General features: G+C 45.0%; 1 protein-coding gene across 1 annotated transcript in view; it reads left to right on the top strand.

Moving 5' to 3' along the window:
• Nucleotides 1–19,790, top strand: part of stk3 (serine/threonine kinase 3 (STE20 homolog, yeast)) — a 391,198-nt gene that overhangs the window by 126,144 nt on the left and 245,264 nt on the right. Inside the window, exon 5 of the mRNA XM_078215647.1 lies at nt 451–615. Coding sequence (XP_078071773.1) covers nt 451–615 — 165 coding nt within the window. The remainder of the gene's footprint in view (nt 1–450; nt 616–19,790) is intronic.

Raw genomic sequence — 19,790 nt, 5'->3', positions numbered from 1 at the left:
TGATCTGATTGCTTTGGGGCATTCAAAGCCTGTTTTTATGCTCTTAACAGTAACACCTTCAACCAGCTTCTAGGAGGTGAAGCACCCAAAGAATGACAGCAGTAACTGATTTCTTTTTTGTTCCCCTCCATCTCTCCCACCTCTGTTTCTGCTCGCAACTTGTTCAATTGATGAGCCTCTGGTCAGAACGAAGTGGAATGGCACTCAAATCTGCATGTTTTTCTGCAGGATGGTAGTTGATAAAATATATTTTAAAGTTCCTTGCAAGATAATATGGAAAACAGTACAAGGTGCGGGCATATAAATTGGCAATGTGTATTTCATTAGAAGCAACTAAAAGCTGGTGGTCTGGGGGTTTAAATACTTATAGTATGAGGTTAAATAGGTTAAAATGTTTATTTATAGTAGTTTCATACTGTGAGCTAACATTTAGTAATGTTCTGATTATAGCTAATAGAAGATGAGATAGCAACAATTCTTAAATCCACTTTGAAAGGACTGGAATACCTACACTTCATGAGGAAAATTCACCGAGACATCAAAGCTGGAAACATCCTCCTGAATACGGAAGGGCATGCAAAGCTTGCAGACTTTGGTGTTGCAGGCCAGTTGACAGTAAGTAGCCAAAAAGATTAAACTTTAATAGCTGATGCAGAATAAAATTTCCTTCATGCGAACAATGTAATTCACTTCCTGCCTTAAGCAAGACTCCTTCTTGGCCACTGTGACATTAGTTAGTAGTTTTTCTCAGCAAATTGCATTTAATTAAATGTAAGTGCAGTGCATAAATTGTAATTGCACTTGAACAGACTTAAAGGATGCTGACTGATCCTCGTGTTTTAAGTTCAGAGATGAATGCTTGCAATGTTTCACTCTCTAAATACATATTAGACTGAGTAAATTGGCACCAATTCCTCTGACACCAACTGACTTTCTTGAATATGACGTGGTGACCACTCCCTGGCGGAAGCTCGGCTGCGAATTTCTAGATGTCTTTCACAGACCATATACTTTCATCGCCTGTTTTTGTCTGGATTCACCCACAGTGGAAGTCCCCTTTGTCAATATAATATAAAGGAAAAAAGAAAATCCTGAAGTATAAACAGAAAATACTGGAAATATTCGAAAAGTTGGAGAAACTTGACTTCTCTCTTTATAGATGGGGTGGCACAGTGGCATAATAGTTAGCGCTGCTGCCTCAGTGCCAGAGACCTGGGTTCAATTCCGGCCTCGGGTCGCTGTCTGTGTGGAGTTCTCCCCATGTCTGTGTGGGTTTGCTCTAGGTGGTCCGGTTTCCTCCCACAGTCCAAAGGTGTGTGGGTTAGGTGGATTAGCCATGCTAAATTGCCCCTTAGTGTCAGGGGGACCAACAGGGTAAATACGTGGGTTTACGGGGATAGGGCCTGGGTGGGATCGTTGTCGGTGCAGGCTCGATGGGCCACATGGCTTCCCCTGCACTGTCGTGATTCTGTGAGATGCAATAACAACATTTCAAGCATGTGCCCTTTGTTAGGACTTTAGACCTAATGAAGAGCACATTTGGAATATCATAATCTCGTCTTACAACGGTTAATGACCTGAAAGAAAGAAGGGTCATGTATTTCTATAGCACCTTTCATGATCTCAAGATGTCCTCAAGTACTTTATAACCAACGCAGTGTAGTTGCCACTGTAATGTCGAAAACATGGCAGCCAATTTGTATGCAACACACTTTTTTAAACTGCAATGTATTAAAGCCCAGATGATCTGTTTTACTGATATTTGCCAGGATAGCTATTTGCTAGGACACTAGGGATAGTACGCACGCTGTTCTTCAAAATAGTGTCATGTGACCTTTTCTGTCCACCAGAGAGAGCTGTAAAAAGCAGAGGAGAGAAACTGGATTAAATTTTTCCAATTGTCTGTTTATGGAGACTTGAGGCTAGATTTTGAATTTTCGTTGGGGGTGGGAACAGATGTGTGTGTAACTTGAAAATTGTGTTCTTGGAGAACGACACTGGATCGCACCACCTCCACAACACAATGCAATTTTCAGTGGGAGGGCAGGAAAGGAAGATTGGAACTCACCATGCCATCAATTAACTGCTTGTTAAGTTACTGTGCAGGCAAATGAAATGCCTTTACTGAGCCAGTTTTAATTAATCAGGAACAGGGAATATGCAATGTCTGGGATGCACCAGATGCACAAGTCAGATCCCATAATGAGAAATGGCTTGATAGAGCCTAACCTTTCTTTAGAAACTGGAGAGGAAAGTTACTGAACAAATTCATAGGCATCTGTTGATGAACTTTTAACACAGAAAATAAAATACTTATAAGAAAAATGTTACACCAGACAAAAAGTTTGGATAGATGATTCAATTTCTTCATATTCCTTTATGCAGCAATATCTTTACAGGTGCATAAACCAGTGAAGAGTTGCCACGAGCTTGACACAAAGCCTCCTTTCTTGGGACTGGTAAACGTGCAGACTGTTTTCTTCCATTCACCTGATGCTTCTCATCCAACTTCTATTGCTCCTTCAGACATCCAAAAATAACTGCACTTCAAGCTCACTATTTCAGTAGCAACACTGCTAAACTGATCATGTTATTGAGTCCTATAACTGACTTTTCATTTAACTATTGTCCCACTAGTCTTGTACCTTTCTTTTCTCAGAAAGCTGAAAATCCCTGTTTTCACTCTCCGACCCACACTGAACTCTCCTCTGTCTTTCTATGTGCCTCTGTCTTACTTAACCACTGTCACTAAGCAACAGTTGTCTTTTCTACTTTGTTTTTCCAAAATCACTACATTTCTCACCCCTTTTAACCCTTCTCTTTAACTTCAGGGGTTGTAAAGCCTCACAGAAAAAAGGTGTACACACATGAACAAACCCAGAAGATTGACCTTTCATTCACAGGGTCCACCCCGACTGCTAGACACCTAGGCTCATGAACAACTAAAAATGAAACTAAAACCATTTTACCTCTCTTAGCATGCAAATATATATTCAACTTAAAAATTATACACTGTTCCTGACAATGGAGGCACAGGTCAGACAAAATCACGTGCAGCTGCTCAGTGAGTGGCACAGAATTGCCATCGCTGGTGCTGAGAGGAGTGTGTTTTTCATTAGTGAGAGGTCCTGAGAGGAACATTGAGCTGCTGGCTTCTGCTGGCAGAGGGATTCCTATTACACAATCCACTGCCAGCTCAGAGATCGGAGATGGGAACAGGTTATTTGACATTGAGCAAAGCAGTGATGACGAGCCAGAGCAGAGGCATCCTTCTGATCAAGAGGAGACTGGAAGAACATGGAGAGTGGGTTGCAAGGGAAAAGGTGCAAAACCCATCTTGGTGTACCTACTAAGAGTCAACTTCTTGCAGATGACAGGGTGCAGGTGCCGAAGAAGAATGTGCCTATCCAGGCTAAAGGTCTTGAAGATTTGCATTATGGTGTGCAGTGACCTGATGTCTCATGGTCTTTGGCGGACTTTTACCTACAGCCATCAAGGTCATTATTGTCCTGAATTTTTATGCACCCAGATTGTTCCAGGGATCTGTAGAACCTGTGTGTCATTTCACAGTTGGCAGCAGATCAAGCAGGTCACAGGGCCCTATTTCAGAGCAATCACGGAATCCATACAGTGCCGAAGGAGGCCATTCGGCTCATCGAGTTTGCACCGACTCTCCGACAGAGCATCTTACTGAGGCCCACTCCCGCGCCTAGCCCAATAACCCCATATATTTACCCAGCTAATCTATCTAACCTACACATCATGGGACACTAAGGGACATTTTAGCATGGCCAGTCCACCTTGGACTGTGGGAGGAAACTGGAGGAAACCGACGCAGACATTGGGAGGATGTGCAAACTCCACACAAGATTAGAATTTAGATGGGCCCCTGGCGCTGTGAGGCACCAGTGCTTGCCACTGTGCCTTCCCACCGAGGGCAGGGTAATACATTCATTTTGACGTGGGGAGGCCATTGGCCTTTGCTGCCTGCCATCAATGGATTTTCCCAGGTCCAGTGGGTCATTGATTGTACCCACAAAGCCATCAGGGCACCAATGTACCAGCTGGCTAGATTCCTCAACAGAAAAATATTCCATTTATTGAATGTGCTACTACTTGTCTGTGCCCACAAGGGAGAGAATCTTGCTAGTCTGCACTTGGATCCTGGGCAACTGTCATGATTCCTTCACCCTGCAAGAGTTCTAGGTGGCTTAACTCTTCATACCAACATCCTGATTTGTGGGTAGCTGCTGGGGGATAAGTATTGCCCCATGAGAGGATGGCTCCTAACATTTGTTTGATATACTCACACTGAATATCTGCCTTGACAAGATTGTTGAGTGACATCAAGGATCCATCCAAAGTAACCCATGGAGTAGAAGGATACAACAGAGCGTACTACATTTCAGTAGCTTTCAGGTGTTTTCAAACTTCACTGAAGCCTCTGCACCTCCATTGTGTCATCACCGAGAAGCCTCGATAGAGACCCCAGCTCATGTCCTGGCCTCCTCCAACCCTCTTTGATGACCACCGAAGCTGTGAAGATGCATGACCAACATCAGGGGACCATTTCACTTTTATCAAGGAATCCACTCCAGACTTTCCACCTGGCTGTTCAGGCTTCCTTTGTCTTAAATGCTTTTACACAGACTCTGAGATGTAGTCATTGATTTTCACAGTTACTTCAACTCATGTTCCACAGGCTGTAGTAAAATCATATAAACCTGAAAATCACTTCAGATGTCATTTTGGCTTCTCAGTCTTCTCAGCTCTGTCTGTTTTACTGAACAATTCTCTGTCCCAGTACCTATCACCTCATATTTCTGGTAACTTCTCTTCATCTAATAGAGGTATACAAGATTATACCTTCATCTAATAGAGGTATACAAGATTATGAAGGGTATAGATAGGGTGAACAGTGGGAAGCTTTTTCCCAGGTCGGAGGTGACGATCACGAGGGGTCACGGGCTCAAGCTGAGAGGGGCGAAGTATAACTCAGACATCAGAGGGACGTTTTTTACACAGAGGGTGGTGGGGGCCTGGAATGCGCTGCCAAGTAGGGTGGTGGAGGCAGGCACGCTGACATCGTTTAAGACTTACCTGGATAGTCACATGAGCAGCCTGGGAATGGAGGGATACAAACGATTGGTCTAGTTGGACCAAGGAGCGGCACAGGCTTGGAGGGCCGAAGGGCCTGTTTCCTGTGCTGTACTGTTCTTTGTTCTTTGTTCATTTCTTTAGTTTTCTATCTAGCTGCTTTTTAGATCTCTACATTTATTTCCTTAAACATTACTCCATGGTATGGCTTTTCTTCTCGCAAAGCTGAGAGAGATGCTCCTCTTTAGCCTTCTAAAACCAACTCCTACTAGCAGAGCTGTGAGAGCTGCCTTCTCTTGCAGTACCTATCTTCCACTGCTATATATTCAGCTAAAACTACTCAAAAAAAAACCTTCCGACCATCAAGGTGTCCTGGTTGCTAAACAATGACTTGATGCTTCTGCCAGCTTGTTTATTTTTCATGCCACAAATCTCTCTAACCACAATAAAAGCACAGTTTGAACTGAGCAAACCCTCAAATATGCAAATCTTTATCTAGCGTGAATCTAACTATAGATTTACCCGTACACTGAAACTCTACATTACACCCACTTAAAACTAAACCTTACTTCTGCTGTTCAACGCTACAAATCTAAATCCCTTAAAACTACCACTGTTTTCCTGACAAACATGTTGGAGTTATGCTTTTAATAATATATTTTTAGAATTCTTTAATCTTTTTAGTAGCTAACAGTGCAGGGATAAAAAAAAAACCTTTCACCACAAATTCAGATTTCAACAAAACCAAATATAAATACTTTGCAGAGTCTAGAATTGCTCTGCATCCAAATTGTCTTTGTGCACCTTCGTGAATGTATCTAGATGAAGCAAATTCCTTGCATGAATTCCAATTAGAAGCAGATGGTTATTGCAGTGGGGACAGGCAAGTGATGACAGGACTACACTGGGGCAGTGTACATACCCGTAATAAAGGATCAGAAGTTGCCTGATTGCAGAATGGCATTCAACTGTAAGTTTTGTGCCCTATGGGAATAGTCAAAATTACATTGTCTGACAGACAAATTTTCTAAATTTGTTTATTTCAATTATGAAATGACATGCTGAATAATTTTCCCAGAATAGTAGGTTGATATTTACCAGAAGGCGACACACCTTGTCCTCATATTTACTTTATTCTACAACAAATGGGGAAAAAATATTGGATAATGAAAAATGCATAAGGAAAGGGTGCAATCAGTATAATTATCCCTGATGTGTCTCCTGAATCCACATGTCATTTCCACAGTGGGTTCTATTAACCCAAAGTGCTAGATTTGGTGATGATTGTTAACATTCCAACGGAAAATACTTTCCATCTCTTCTGTTATATCTATTTTATGTTTATTTTTGATAGATGCATTATGAATTGTGTGATAGTTGTGATGAGGTAATTGAATTGGGACTTTGAAAGCTGTTTCAGGAAGCTAGCAGAATAAGCAGTTATATAGCTCAATCAGAGAGAAATCAAAGGGAAATTGAAAAATGCTAATGTGATCAAGGTTAGGCACTCGAGCTCTGAGCAGATTGCCCTGGTGTATAATTGGAACATTTAATTCTGCATGTTATTAAGCAAGAATCTTTGAAAAAAAAATTTTTTTTAAAACAGAAGGTACTGCAGTGCTGACAAACTCAAAAACCCCTCACCCAGGTTCTGCCAAACCCAGAGCTAAAGCAAGGCATCATATCTGTGCTGCTACACCAGCTCTCCTGGTCCATTCCTCACAAATGAGATGTCGAACTTGGCTGATATATTTTGCATACAATCTTGTAGAATATTCTCACCTTTGAAACAGGTAAGAGATAAAAGTTATCACAGGTGCCAATCTTCAGCCAATTTGATTCACTCCATGCAATGTAGAGAAACTGCTAAAGACACTGAACACTGCAAATGTGACAGGCCCTGACAACATGCCGGCACCAGTCGGGTCCTGACCCAAGCTGTTTCAGTATAGTCACATCGCTGACATCTTAGCCGATAATGTGGGAAATTGTCCAGGTATTTTCTGTCCCCAAAAAGCAGGCCAAATCCAATTCGATCAAAGTGATGGAAGATGTTCACAATGCTATCAAGTTGCACTTGCATCAATAACCTGCCCAATGATGTTTGTTTTGAGTTCTAACAGGGCCAATCGGCTTTTTTTATTCATTTGTGGGACATGGGCATCACTGGCTGGCCAGCATTTGTTGCCCATCCCTAGTTGCCCTTGAACTGAGAGGCTTGCTCGGCCATTTCAAAGAGCAGATTCCTGGCCAGGGTGGGGTTGAGAGTCAAGCACATTCTCATTAAAACCTTTGTCCACAAGGCAGAACACCAGAGGTGAGGTGAGAGTGACTGCCTTTGACATCAAGGCAGCATTTGACAGAATGTGGCATCAAGGAATCCTGGCAAAGTTGAATTTAGTGGGAAATTCTCCACTGGTTGGAGTCACACCTAGCACAAAGGAAGATGACTGTAGTTGTTGGTCAGTGATCTCAGTCCCAGGACATGGCTGAAGGAGCTCCTCAGGTTGGTGTCCTAGGTCCAACCATCTTCAGCTGCTTCATCAATGACCTCCCTCCATCATAAAGTCAGAAGTAGTACAATGTTCAGAACAAAGAACAGTACAGCACAGGAACAGCCCACCAAGCCTGCGCCGATCACGCATATTCCCCCATATCCCTCCATACCCCGTTTGTTCATGTGCCTATCCAGTTAATTCTTAAATGTCTTTAACGTATCTGCCTCAACCACCCTACTTGGCAGTGCATTCCAGGCCCCCACCACCCTTTGTGTAAAAGAAACCCCTTCCCCCGCACATCTCCACTGAACCTTCCCCCCCTTACCTTGAACTTGTGCCCCTTGCAATTGTCATTTCTGCCCTGGGAAAAAGCTTCTAACTGTTCACTTTATCTATGCCCCTCATAATTTTAAAAACTTCTATCAGGTCGCCCCTCAGCCTTCGTCTTTCCAGGGAGAACAATCCCAGTTTATTCAATCTTTCCTCATAGCTAATACCCTCCATACCAGGCAACCTCCTGGTAAACCTTTTCTGTACTCCCTCCAAAGCCACCACGTCCTTTTGGTAGTGTGATGACCAGAATTGGTTTATAAAGTTTATTTATTTATTAGTCACAAGTAAGACTTACATTAACACTGCAATGAAGTTACTGTGAAATTCCCCTAGTCGCCACAGTCTGGCGCCTGTTCAGGTCAATGCACCTAACCAGCACGTCTTTCAGGATGTGGGAGGAAACCGGAGCACCCGGAGGAAACCCACGCAGACACAGGGAGAACGTGCAAACTCCACACAGACAGTAACTCAAGCCACGAATTGAACCCGGGTCTCTGGCACTGTTAAGCAGCAGTGCTAACCACTGTGCTACCGTGCCGCACAGTATTCCAAATGTGGCCTAACCAATGTTTTGTATAACTGTAACATGATTTGTCAACTTCTTTACTCGTTGCCCTGGCTGATAAAGGCAAGCATGCCATATGCTTTCTTCACCACCTTTTCCACCTGTGCTGCCACTTTTCAGGATCTGTGGACCTGTACTCCCAGATCTCTCTGTGTGTCTATGCTCCTGATGGTTCTACCATTTATTTTCTAGCTCCCACCTGAATTGGATCTACCAAAATGCATCACCTTGCATTTAACATAGAACATAGAAAGCCACAGCACAAACAGGCCCTTCGGCCCACAGGTTGCGCCGATCACATCCCCACCTCTAGGCCTATCTATAGCCCTCAATCCCATTAAATCCCATGTACTCATCCAGAAGTCTCTTAAAAGACCCCAACGAGTTTGCCTCCACCACCACCGACGTCAGCCGATTCCACTCACCCACCACCCTCTGAGTGAAAAACTTACCCCTGACATCTCTTCTGTACCTACCCCCCAGCACCTTAAACCTGTGTCCTCTCGTAGCAACCATTTCAGCCCTTGGAAATAGCCTCTGAGAGTCTACCCTATCCAGACCTCTCAACATCTTGTAAACCTCTATCAGGTCACCTCTCATCCTTCGTCTCTCCAGGGAGAAGAGACCAAGCTCCCTCAACCTATCCTCATAAGGCATGCCCCCCAATCCAGGCAACATCCTTGTAAATCTCCTCTGCACCCTTTCAATGGCTTCAACATCTTTCCTGTAATGAGGTGACCAGAACTGCGCGCAGTACTCCAAGTGGGGTCTAACCAGGGTCCTATAAAGCTGCAGCATTATCTCCCGACTCCTAAACTCAATCCCTCGATTAATGAAGGCCAGTACGCCGTACGCCTTCTTGACCGCATCCTCCACCTGCGAGGCCGATTTAAGAGTCCTATGGACCCGGACCCCAAGGTCCTTCTGATCCTCTACACTGCTAAGAATGGTACCCTTCATATTATATTGCTGCTTCATCCCATTGGATCTGCCAAAATGGATCACCACACACTTATCCGGGTTGAAGTCCATCTGCCACTTCTCCGCCCAGTCTTGCATTCTATCTATGTCTCGCTGCAACTTCTGACATCCCTCCAAACTATCCACAACACCACCTACCTTGGTGTCGTCAGCAAACTTACCAACCCATCCCTCCACTTCCTCATCCAGGTCATTTATGAAAATGACAAACAGCAAGGGTCCCAGAACAGATCCCTGGGGCACTCCACTGGTCACTGACCGCCATGCAGAGAAAGACCCCTCCACAGCCACTCTCTGCCTTCTGCAGGCAAGCCAGTTCTGGATCCACAAGGCAACAGCCCCTTGGATCCCATGCCCTCTCACTTTCTCCAGATTAAATTCCATCTGCCATTTCTCTGTCCAATTTTCCAGCCTATCTATATCCTGCTGTATTCTCTGACAACCTTCATCACTTTCTGCAACTCCAACAATCTTAGTGTCATCCGCAAACTTGCTAATCAGACCAATTACGTTTTCTTCCAAATCATTTATATATATTACAAACAACCGAGGTCCCAGCACTGATCCCTACGGAACACCACTAGTTACTAGTATCATTCACAACTTCTCAAATCTTCAATTTGTCACTACCAATATGCAGCAAGTCCTGGACAACATTCAGGCTTGGGCTTATAAGTGGAAAGTAACATTTGTGTAAGGTAATGAGCACCTCCAACATGAGTGAATTTAACCATCTCCCCTGACATTCAGTAGCATTACCGTCACTAAACCTCCCACCATCAACATCCTGGGGGTTACCGTTGGCCTGAAACTGAACTGGATCAGCCATATATGTTGTGGCTGCCTAAGAAGGTCAGAGGCTGGGAATTCTGAGGCAAGTAACTCACCACCTGACTTCTCAAAGCTCTCCACCATCTACAGGGCACAAATCACTTGTCTGGATGGGTGCTGTTCCAACAACACCTCAAAGAAGCTCAACAACGTTCATGATAAAGCACTCCACTTGATCAGCACTCCAATCATGCCCTCCATCATTGACACACACTTACAGCAGTGTATTTTGCATATAAGATGCGGTGCAGCAACTCCCGTTATTTAAGAAGGGTAGGAAGGATAACCCGGGTAATTATAGGCCGGTGAGCTTGACGTCCGTGGTGGGGAAGTTGTTGGAGAAGATTCTTAGAGATAGGATGTATGCGCATTTAGAAAGGAATAAACTCATTAACGATAGTCAGCATGGTTTTGTGAGAGGGAGGTCATGCCTCACTAACCTGGTGGAGTTTTTTGAAGAAGTGACTAGACTGGTTGACGAGGGAAGGGCCGTGGATGTCGTCTATATGGACTTTAGTAAAGCGTTTGACAAAGTCCCTCATGGTCGGCTGGTGCAAACGGTTGGATATCATGGGATAAAGGGGGAGGTGGCTAGATGGGTGGAGAACTGGCTTGGTCACAGAAGACAGAGGGTGGTAGTGGAAGGGTCTTTTTCTGGCTGGAGGCCTGTGACTAGTGGTGTTCCGCAGGGCTCTGTATTGGGACCTCTGCTGTTTGTGATTTATATAAACGATCTGGAAGAAGGTGTAACTGGGGTGATCAGTAAGTTTGCGGACGACACAAAATTGGGAGGACTTGCAGATAGTGAGGAGCATTGTCAGAAGCTACAGAAGGATATAGATAGGCTGGAAATTTGGGCAAAGAAATGGCAGATGGAGTTCAATCCTGATCAATGCGAAGTGATGCATTTTGGTAGAAATAATGTAGGGAGGAGCTATACGATAAATGGCAGAACCATAAAGGGTGTAGATACGCAGAGGGACCTGGGTGTGCAAGTCCACAGATCCTTGAAGGTGACGTCACAGGTGGAGAAGGTGGTGAAGAAGGCATATGGCATGCTTGCCTTTATAGGATGGGGCATAGAGTATAAAAGTTGGGGTCTGATGTTGCAGATGTATAGAACGTTGGTTCGGCCGCATTTGGAATACTGCGTCCAGTTCTGGTCGCCACACTACCAGAAGGACGTGGAGGCTTTGGAGAGAGTACAGAGGAGGTTTACCAGGATGTTGCCTGGTATGGAGGGGCTTAGTTATGAGGAGAGATTGGGTAAACTGGGGTTGTTCTCCCTGGAAAGACGGAGGATGAGGGGAGACTTAATAGAGGTGTATAAAATTATGAAAGGCATAGATAGGGTGAACGGTGGGAAGCTTTTCCCCAGGTCGGTGGTGACGTTCACGAGGGGTCATAGGTTCAAGGTGAAGGGGGGGAGGTTTAACACAGATATCAGAAGGACATATTTTACACAGAGGGTGGTGGGGGCCTGGAATGCGCTGCCAGGCAAGGTGGTGGAGGCGGACACACTGGGAACGTTTAAGACTTATCTAGATAGCCATATGAACGGAGTGGGAATGGAGGGATACAAAAGAATGGTCTCGTTTGGACCAGGGAGTGGCGCGGGCTTGGAGGGCCGAAGGGCCTGTTCCTGTGCTGTATTGTTCTTTGTTCACCAAGGCTCCTTCGACAGCACGTTCCAAAGCTGCAACTTCTACCACCCAGAAGGATAAGGGCAGCAGACTAATGTGCATACCTGCAAGTTCCCCTCTTAGCCACGCTCCATTGTGACTTGGAACTATATCACCATTCCTTCGCTGTCACGGTATGAAAATCCTGGAAATCCTATCTCAGCAGCACAATGGACTGTAGTCAGTCACCACCACATTCTCAAGGGTTGGGCAATGCTGGTCTAACCACCGATGTCCTCATCCCTTGAAAGAATGAAAATAAACTAAAAGCTTTCACTGAGTAATCTTCAATACACTACTACAAATCCTGGAACAACATTTAATATAAACTGATTTTAATCTATTCGGTCACTTAAATCAGCAAACAAGATGTTCTCCTTTATTCATGGTATTAATGTCATTATTGTTATCAAATAGCACCAGATAGCACCTCCCGCCATTCAAAAAAGGAGATATGACTATGACTGTGTGGCCAAATTCCCCTCCAATTCGATTTTCAAGTTTGCTGAAGACACCACCATAGTGGATCGGATCTGAAACAATGATGAGACAGAGTACAGGAATGAGATAGAAAATCTGGTGAACTGGTGCGGCAACAATAATCTCTCCCTCAATGTCAGCAAAACGAAGGAGATTGTCATCGACTTCAGGAAGCGTAAAGGAGAACATGCCCCTGTCTACATCAATGGGGACGAACTAGAAAGGGTCGAGAGCTTCAGGTTTTTAGGTATCCAGATCACCAACAACCTGTCCTGGCACCCCCCCATGCCGACACTATAGTTAAGAAAGCTCATTAACGCCTCTACTTTCTCAGAAGACTAAGGAAATTTGGCATGTCAGCTACGACTCTCACCAACTTTGACAGATGCACCATACAAAGCATTCTTTCTGATTGTATCACAGCTTGGTATGGCTCCTGCTCTGCCCAAGACCGCAAGGAACTACAAAAGGTCGTGAATGTAGCCCAATCCATCACACAAACCAGCCTCCCATCCATTATCTCTGTCTACACTTCCCGCTACCTCGGCAAAGCAGCCAGCATAATTAAGGACCCCACGCACCCCAGACATTCTCTCTTCCACCTTCTTCCTTTGGGAAAAAGATACAAAAGTCTGAGGTCACGTACCAACTGACTCAAGAACAGCTTCTTCCCTGCTGCTGTCAGACTTTTGAATGGACTTACCTTGCATTAAGTTGATCTTTCTCTACACCCAGCTATAACTGTAACACTACATTCTGCACTCTCTCGTTTCCTTCTCTATGAACGGTATGCTTTGTCTGTATAGCGCGCAGGAAACAATACTTTTCACTGTATGTTAATACACGTGACAATAATAAATCAAATCAAAATAGAGAGAAACCAGGGAACTACAGACTAGTGAGCCCAACGTCGGTAGTAGGAAAGTTGTGAGAGTCCATTATCAAGGATTTCATAGTTCAGCATTTGGAAAGTAGAGCTATAATCAGACAGTCAACATAGATTTACAAAGGGGAAAGCATGCTTGACAAATCTACTGGAATTCTTTGTGTAGACTTGACCAGTGAGAACTGGTGGATGTGGTTGATTTAGATTTTCAGAAGGCTTTCAACAAGCAGATAGCAGACGACTATGTAAAGTTAAAGCCCGTGGGATTGCGGGCTGTGTCTTCAGCTGGATAGAAAGCTGGTTGGCAGACAGGAAGCAAAGAGTTGGAATAAATGGGTCTTTTTCCGATTGGTAGGCAGTGACTGGTGGGGTACTGCAGGGATCTGTGCTAGGACCCAACTGTTCACATTGCATGTTAATGAATTAGACGAGGGATCTATATGTATTATCTCCAAATTTTCAGATAATATAAATTTGGGTGGGAGGGTGAGCTGTGACGAGGAACATAGAACATAGAACATAGAACATTACAGCGCAGAACAGGCCCTTCGGCCCACGATGTTGCACCGACCAGTTAAAAAAAAAAACTGTGACCCTCCAACCTAAACCAATTTCTTTTCGTCCATGAACCTATCTACGGATCTCTTAAACGCCCCCAAACTAGGCGCATTTACAACTGATGCTGGCAGGGCATTCCAATCCCTCACCACCCTCTGGGTAAAGAACCTACCCCTGACATCGGTTCTATAACTACCCCCCCTCAATTTAAAGCCATGCCCCCTCGTGCTGGATTTCTCCATCAGAGGAAAAAGGCTATCACTATCCACCCTATCTAAACCTCTAATCATCTTATATGTTTCAATAAGATCCCCTCTTAGCCGCCGCCTTTCCAGCGAAAACAATCCCAAATCCCTCAGCCTCTCCTCATAGGATCTCCCCTCCATACCAGGCAACATCCTGGTAAACCTCCTCTGCACCCTCTCCAAAGCCTCCACATCCTTCCTGTAATGTGGGGACCAGAACTGCACACAGTACTCCAAGTGCGGCCGCACCAGAGTTGTGTACAGTTGCAACATAACGCTACGACTCCTAAATTCAATCCCCCTACCAATAAACGCCAAGACACCATATGCCTTCTTAACAACCTTATCTACTTGATTCCCAACTTTCAGGGATCTATGCACACATACACCTAGATCCCTCTGCTCCTCCACACTATTCAAAGTCCTCCCGTTAGCCCTATACTCAACACATCTGTTATTCCTACCAAAGTGAATTACCTCACACTTCTCCGCATTAAACTCCATCCGCCACCTCTCGGCCCAACTTTGCAACCTGTCTAAGTCTTCCTGCAAACTACGACACCCTTCCTCACTGTCTACCACACCACCGACTTTGGTGTCATCAGCAAATTTGCTAATCCACCCAACTATACCCTCATCCAGATCATTAATAAATATTACAAACAGCAGTGGCCCCAAAACAGATCCCTGAGGTACACCACTTGTAACCGCACTCCATGATGAATATTTACTATCAACCACCACCCTCTGTTTCCTATCCGCTAGCCAATTCCTGATCCAATTTCCTAGATCACCCCCAATCCCATACATCTGCATTTTCTGCAGAAGCCTACCATGGTGAACCTTATCAAACGCCTTACTAAAATCCATATATACCACGTCCACTGCCTTGCCCCCATCCACCTCCTTGGTCACTTTCTCAAAAAACTCAATAAGGTTAGTAAGGCACGACCTACCTGCCACAAAACCATGCTGACTATCACCTATCAATTCATTACTCTCCAAATAACTATAAATCCTATCCCTTATAATTTTTTCCAACATCTTGCCGACAACAGAAGTGAGACTCACCGGTCTATAATTCCCGGGGAAGTCTCTGTTCCCCTTCTTAAACAATGGGACAACATTCGCTAACCTCCAATCTTCTGGTACTATACCAGAGGCCAACGACGACCTGAAGATCAGAGCCAGAGGCTCTGCAATCACTTCTCTTGCCTCCCAGAGAATCCTTGGATAAATCCCATCCGGACCAGGGGATTTATCTATTTTCAGACCCTCCAGAATATCCTGCACATCCTCCTTATCAACTGTAATACTGTCTATTCTACTCCCCTGCAACCCAGTGTCCTCCTCAGCTATATTCATGTCCCCTTGCGTGAACACCGAAGAGAAATATTGGTTCAATGCTTCACCAATCTCCTCCGGTTCCACACATAACTTCCCTCTGCCATCTATAACTGGCCCTAAACTTGCCCTAACCAACCTTCTGTTCTTGACATACCTATAGAACGCCTTAGGATTCTCTTTAACCCTATCCGCCAAAGTCTTCTCATGTCCCCTTTTAGCCCTTCTAAGCTCGCTCTTCAACTCCCTCTTAGCCAATCTAAAGCTTTCTAGTGCACTACCCGAGTGCTCACGTCTCATCCGAACATAAGCCTCCTTTTTCTTTTTAACCAACAAAGAAACTTTTTTGGTGCACCACGGTTCCCTAGCCCTACCAATTCCTCCTTGCCTGACAGGGACATACCTATCACAGACTCGCAGTAGCTGCTCCTTGAAAAAACTCCACATGTCGGACGTTCCCAGTCCCTGTAATCTCCTAGTCCAACCTATGTTTCCTAATTCTCTCCTAATAGCCTCATAATTACCCTTCCCCCAGCTAAAACCACTGGCCCGAGGTTCATGCCTATCCCTTTCCATCACTAAGGTGAACGTAACCGAATTGTGGTCACTATCACCAAAATGCACACCAACTTCCAAGTCTAGCACCTGGTCTGGCTCATTTCCCAGCACCAGATCCAATATAGCCTCACCTCTAGTTGGCCTGTCTACATACTGAGTCAAAAAACCTTCCTGCACGCTTTGAACAAAAACTGACCCCTCTAACGAGCTAGAGCTATAACAATTCCAGTCAATATTAGTCAAGTTAAAATCCCCCATAACAATTGCCCTATTACTTTCACTCCTAAGCAGGATTGACTCCGCAATCCTTTCCTCAACCTCTCTAGAACTTTTAGGAGGTCTATAAAAGACTCCCAACAGGGTGACCTCTCCTCTCCTATTTCTAATCTCCGCCCATACTACCTCAACAGATAAGTCCTCATCAAACCTCCTCTCTGACACTGTGATACAATCTCTGACCAATAATGCTACCCCTCCCCCTCTTCTACCTCCTTCCCTACTTCGACTAAAACATTTGAACCCCGGGACCTGCAGCATCCATTCCTGCCCCTGCTCTATCCATGTCTCTGAAATAGCCACAACATCGAAGTCCCAGGTACTGATCCACGCTGCAAGTTCACCCACTTTATTGCGAATACTCCTGGCATTGAAGTATACACATTTCAAACCCTGCTCCACCCCACCTCTGCAATGCCGTGCATTGCAGTCCCCATCCATGCATCCCTCACTTTCAGCCCCACTACTCAGGATCCCTCCCCCCCCCCCGAATCAGTTTAAACCTCCCTGCATGGCCTTAGCAAATTTACCCCCCAGGATATTGGTCCCCTTCTGATTAAGGTGTAGACCATCCTTCTCATAGAGGTCACACCTTCCCCAGTACGAGCCCCAATTGCTTAAGTACCTGAACCCCTCCCTCCTGCACCATCCCCTCAGCCATGAATTCAAACCTTCCCTCTCCCTATTCCTCTCTAAACTATCCCGTGGTACAGGCAAGAGTCCAGAGATAACCACTCTGTCAGTCTTGGCCTTTAGTTTCCACCCCAACTCCATAAATCCCAGCCTAATATCCCCTTCCCCTATCCTCCCTATGTCGTGTGTCCCCACATGTACAATAACTTGTGGTTTATCTCCCTCCCCCCTAAGAGTCCTGAATACCCTGTCAGACACATCCCGGACCCCAGCCCCTGGTAGGCAACACACCAACCCTGAGTCCCTACCTTTAGTTCCGACCCTCCTATCTGTCCCCTTAATTGTGGAGTCCCCAATCACAAGGCCCAGTCTTTTACAGCCCCTAACCACCTGAGCTTTCTCACTCGGCTCACCCCCAGAGATCTGCTCTCTATGCTCAGTTGATTCCTCCTCAACTGTAGCCTCCAGCACCGAAAACCTATTATGGAGGGGAACCGCCCCAGGGGATTGTCTTCCCGATTGCTTCTTACCCCTCCTCCTGGCATTGACCCAAGCCTCATTTCTAGGAGTTACTATTTCTCTATAACTCCTATCAACTTCCACCTCCGCCTCCCGAATTATGCGGAGTTCCTCTAACTCCCCCTCCATCTCCTTTACACGCTCCTCCAGAAGCTGCAATCTAATGCACTTCTTACAACTAAAATCTCCTGAAACACTACTGGATTTCCTCACCACATACATCCCACAGGAGATGCAGCATACTGCCTGAACTGCCATCCCTGAAGCCATTACCAGCAAGAAAAAAAGAAAACAAAAAACTTCCCCACACTTATAATTAGGTTAGAGGAGGATGGAAGGGTGGGATCCTCTACCAGTGTTGAGGATCGGGTATCTCCTCTGCACCAATTTATAGGGCTAGGGGCCCGAGAGAAAAAAAAAACTACAGCTACCGGCAGGCTTCGCGATGCGGCCTTCCGGTTTCCGTTAATTACAAAAAACCTCCCGAAAATTAGACAAAAAAAACCCAGAATTTACTCACAGTCCGCGCTCTCTCTCTCACCGCTCACAGTCTCCACCCCGCAGGTCCGCTCCCAGAGGAACACTGAGGCCGATACCCCGAGGCGAGTACTTATAAGGTAAGTGAGAGAAAAAAAAAACTACAGCTACCGGCAGGCTTCGCGATACGGCCTTCCGGTTTCCGTTAATTACAAAAAACCTCCCGAAAATTAGACAAAAAAAACCCCAGAATTTACTCACAGTCCGCGCTCTCTCTCTCACCGCTCACAGTCTCCACCCCGCAGGTCCGCTCCCAGAGGAACACTGAGGCCGATACCCCGAGGCGAGTACTTATAAGGTAAGTGAGAGAAAAAAAAAAACTACAGCTACCGGCAGGCTTCGCGATGCGGCCTTCCGGTTTCCGTTAATTACAAAAAACCTCCCGAAAATTAGACAAAAAAAACCCAGAATTTACTCACAGTCCGCGCTCTCTCTCTCACCGCTCACAGTCTCCACCCCGCAGGTCCGCTCCCAGAGGAACACTGATGCTGAGGTGCTTCAGCATGACTTGGGCGGACTGAGTGGGCGGCATATAAATGGCAAATTGAATATAGGTGTTGGGATGTCTTGTTGAAATTGTGCAAAACATTTGTAAGGCCACACTTGGAATACTGTATACAGTTCTGGTCACCTTATTATAGAAAGGCTATTATTAAACTAGAAAGAGTGCAGAAAAGATTTACTAGGATGCTACCGGAACGTGATGATTTGAATTATAAGGAGAGGCTGGGTAGACTGGGACTTTTTTCCCTGAAGCGTAGGAGGCTTAGAGGTTATCTTATAGAGGTCTATAAAATAATGAGGGGCATAAATAAGGTAGATAGTCAATATCTTTTCCCAAAGGTAGGGGAGTCTAAAACTAGAGAGCATAGGTTTAAGGTGAGAGGGGAGAAATACAAAAGGGTGCGGAGGGGCAATTTTTTCACTCAGAGGGTGGTGAGTGTCTGCAACGAGCTGCCAGAGGTAGTAGTAGAGGCAGGTACAATTTTGTCTTTTAAAAAGCATTTAGACAGTTGCATGGATAAGATGGGTATAGAGGGATATGGGCCAAATGTGGGCAGTTGGGATTAGCTTAGTGGTTAAAAACTGGGCGGCATAGACAAGTTGGGCCGAAGGGCCTGTTTCCATGCAGTAAACCTCCTATGACTCTAAACGCAGTATAATGTGGATAAACGTGAGATTATGCACTTCGGTAGCAAAAATAGGAAGGCAAATTATTATTTGAATGGGTGTAAATTGAGAGAATTGGATACTCGGTGAGAGTTTGATGTCCTTGTGCATCAGTCGCTGAAAGTAAGCGCACAGGTACAGCAGGCAGTAAAGAAAACAAATGGTATGTTGGCCTTCATAGTGAGAGGATTTGAGTTTGAGCGTTGGTGAGGGCACACCTGGAGTATTGTGTGCAGTTTTGGTGTCCTAATCTGAAGAAGGATGCTGTTGTTACAGAGTGAGTGTGGCGAAGGTTTACCAGGATGATTCCTGGGATGGCAGGACTCTCAAATGAGGAGACACTAAGCTGGTTAGGATTATTCGTTGGAGTTTAGAAGAGTGATGGGATCTCATAGAAACTTATAAAACTCTCACAGGATTATACAGGGTAGATTCAAAACAAATGTCCCCGATGATTGCTGAGTCCAGAACTAGGGGTCATTGTTTGAGGATAAGGAATAAATATTTTAGGACTGAGGTGAGGAAAAATTTCTTCAACCAAGAGTGGTGAATGTGTGGAATTCACTATCACAGAAAGTAGCAGAGGCCAAAACTTTG

Source organism: Mustelus asterias, chromosome 7 (assembly GCF_964213995.1).
Source record: "Mustelus asterias chromosome 7, sMusAst1.hap1.1, whole genome shotgun sequence".
Classification (NCBI taxonomy): domain Eukaryota; kingdom Metazoa; phylum Chordata; class Chondrichthyes; order Carcharhiniformes; family Triakidae; genus Mustelus; species Mustelus asterias.
The sequence above is the reverse complement of the archived record's forward strand: the minus strand, read 5'-3'. Positions and strand labels throughout refer to the sequence as shown.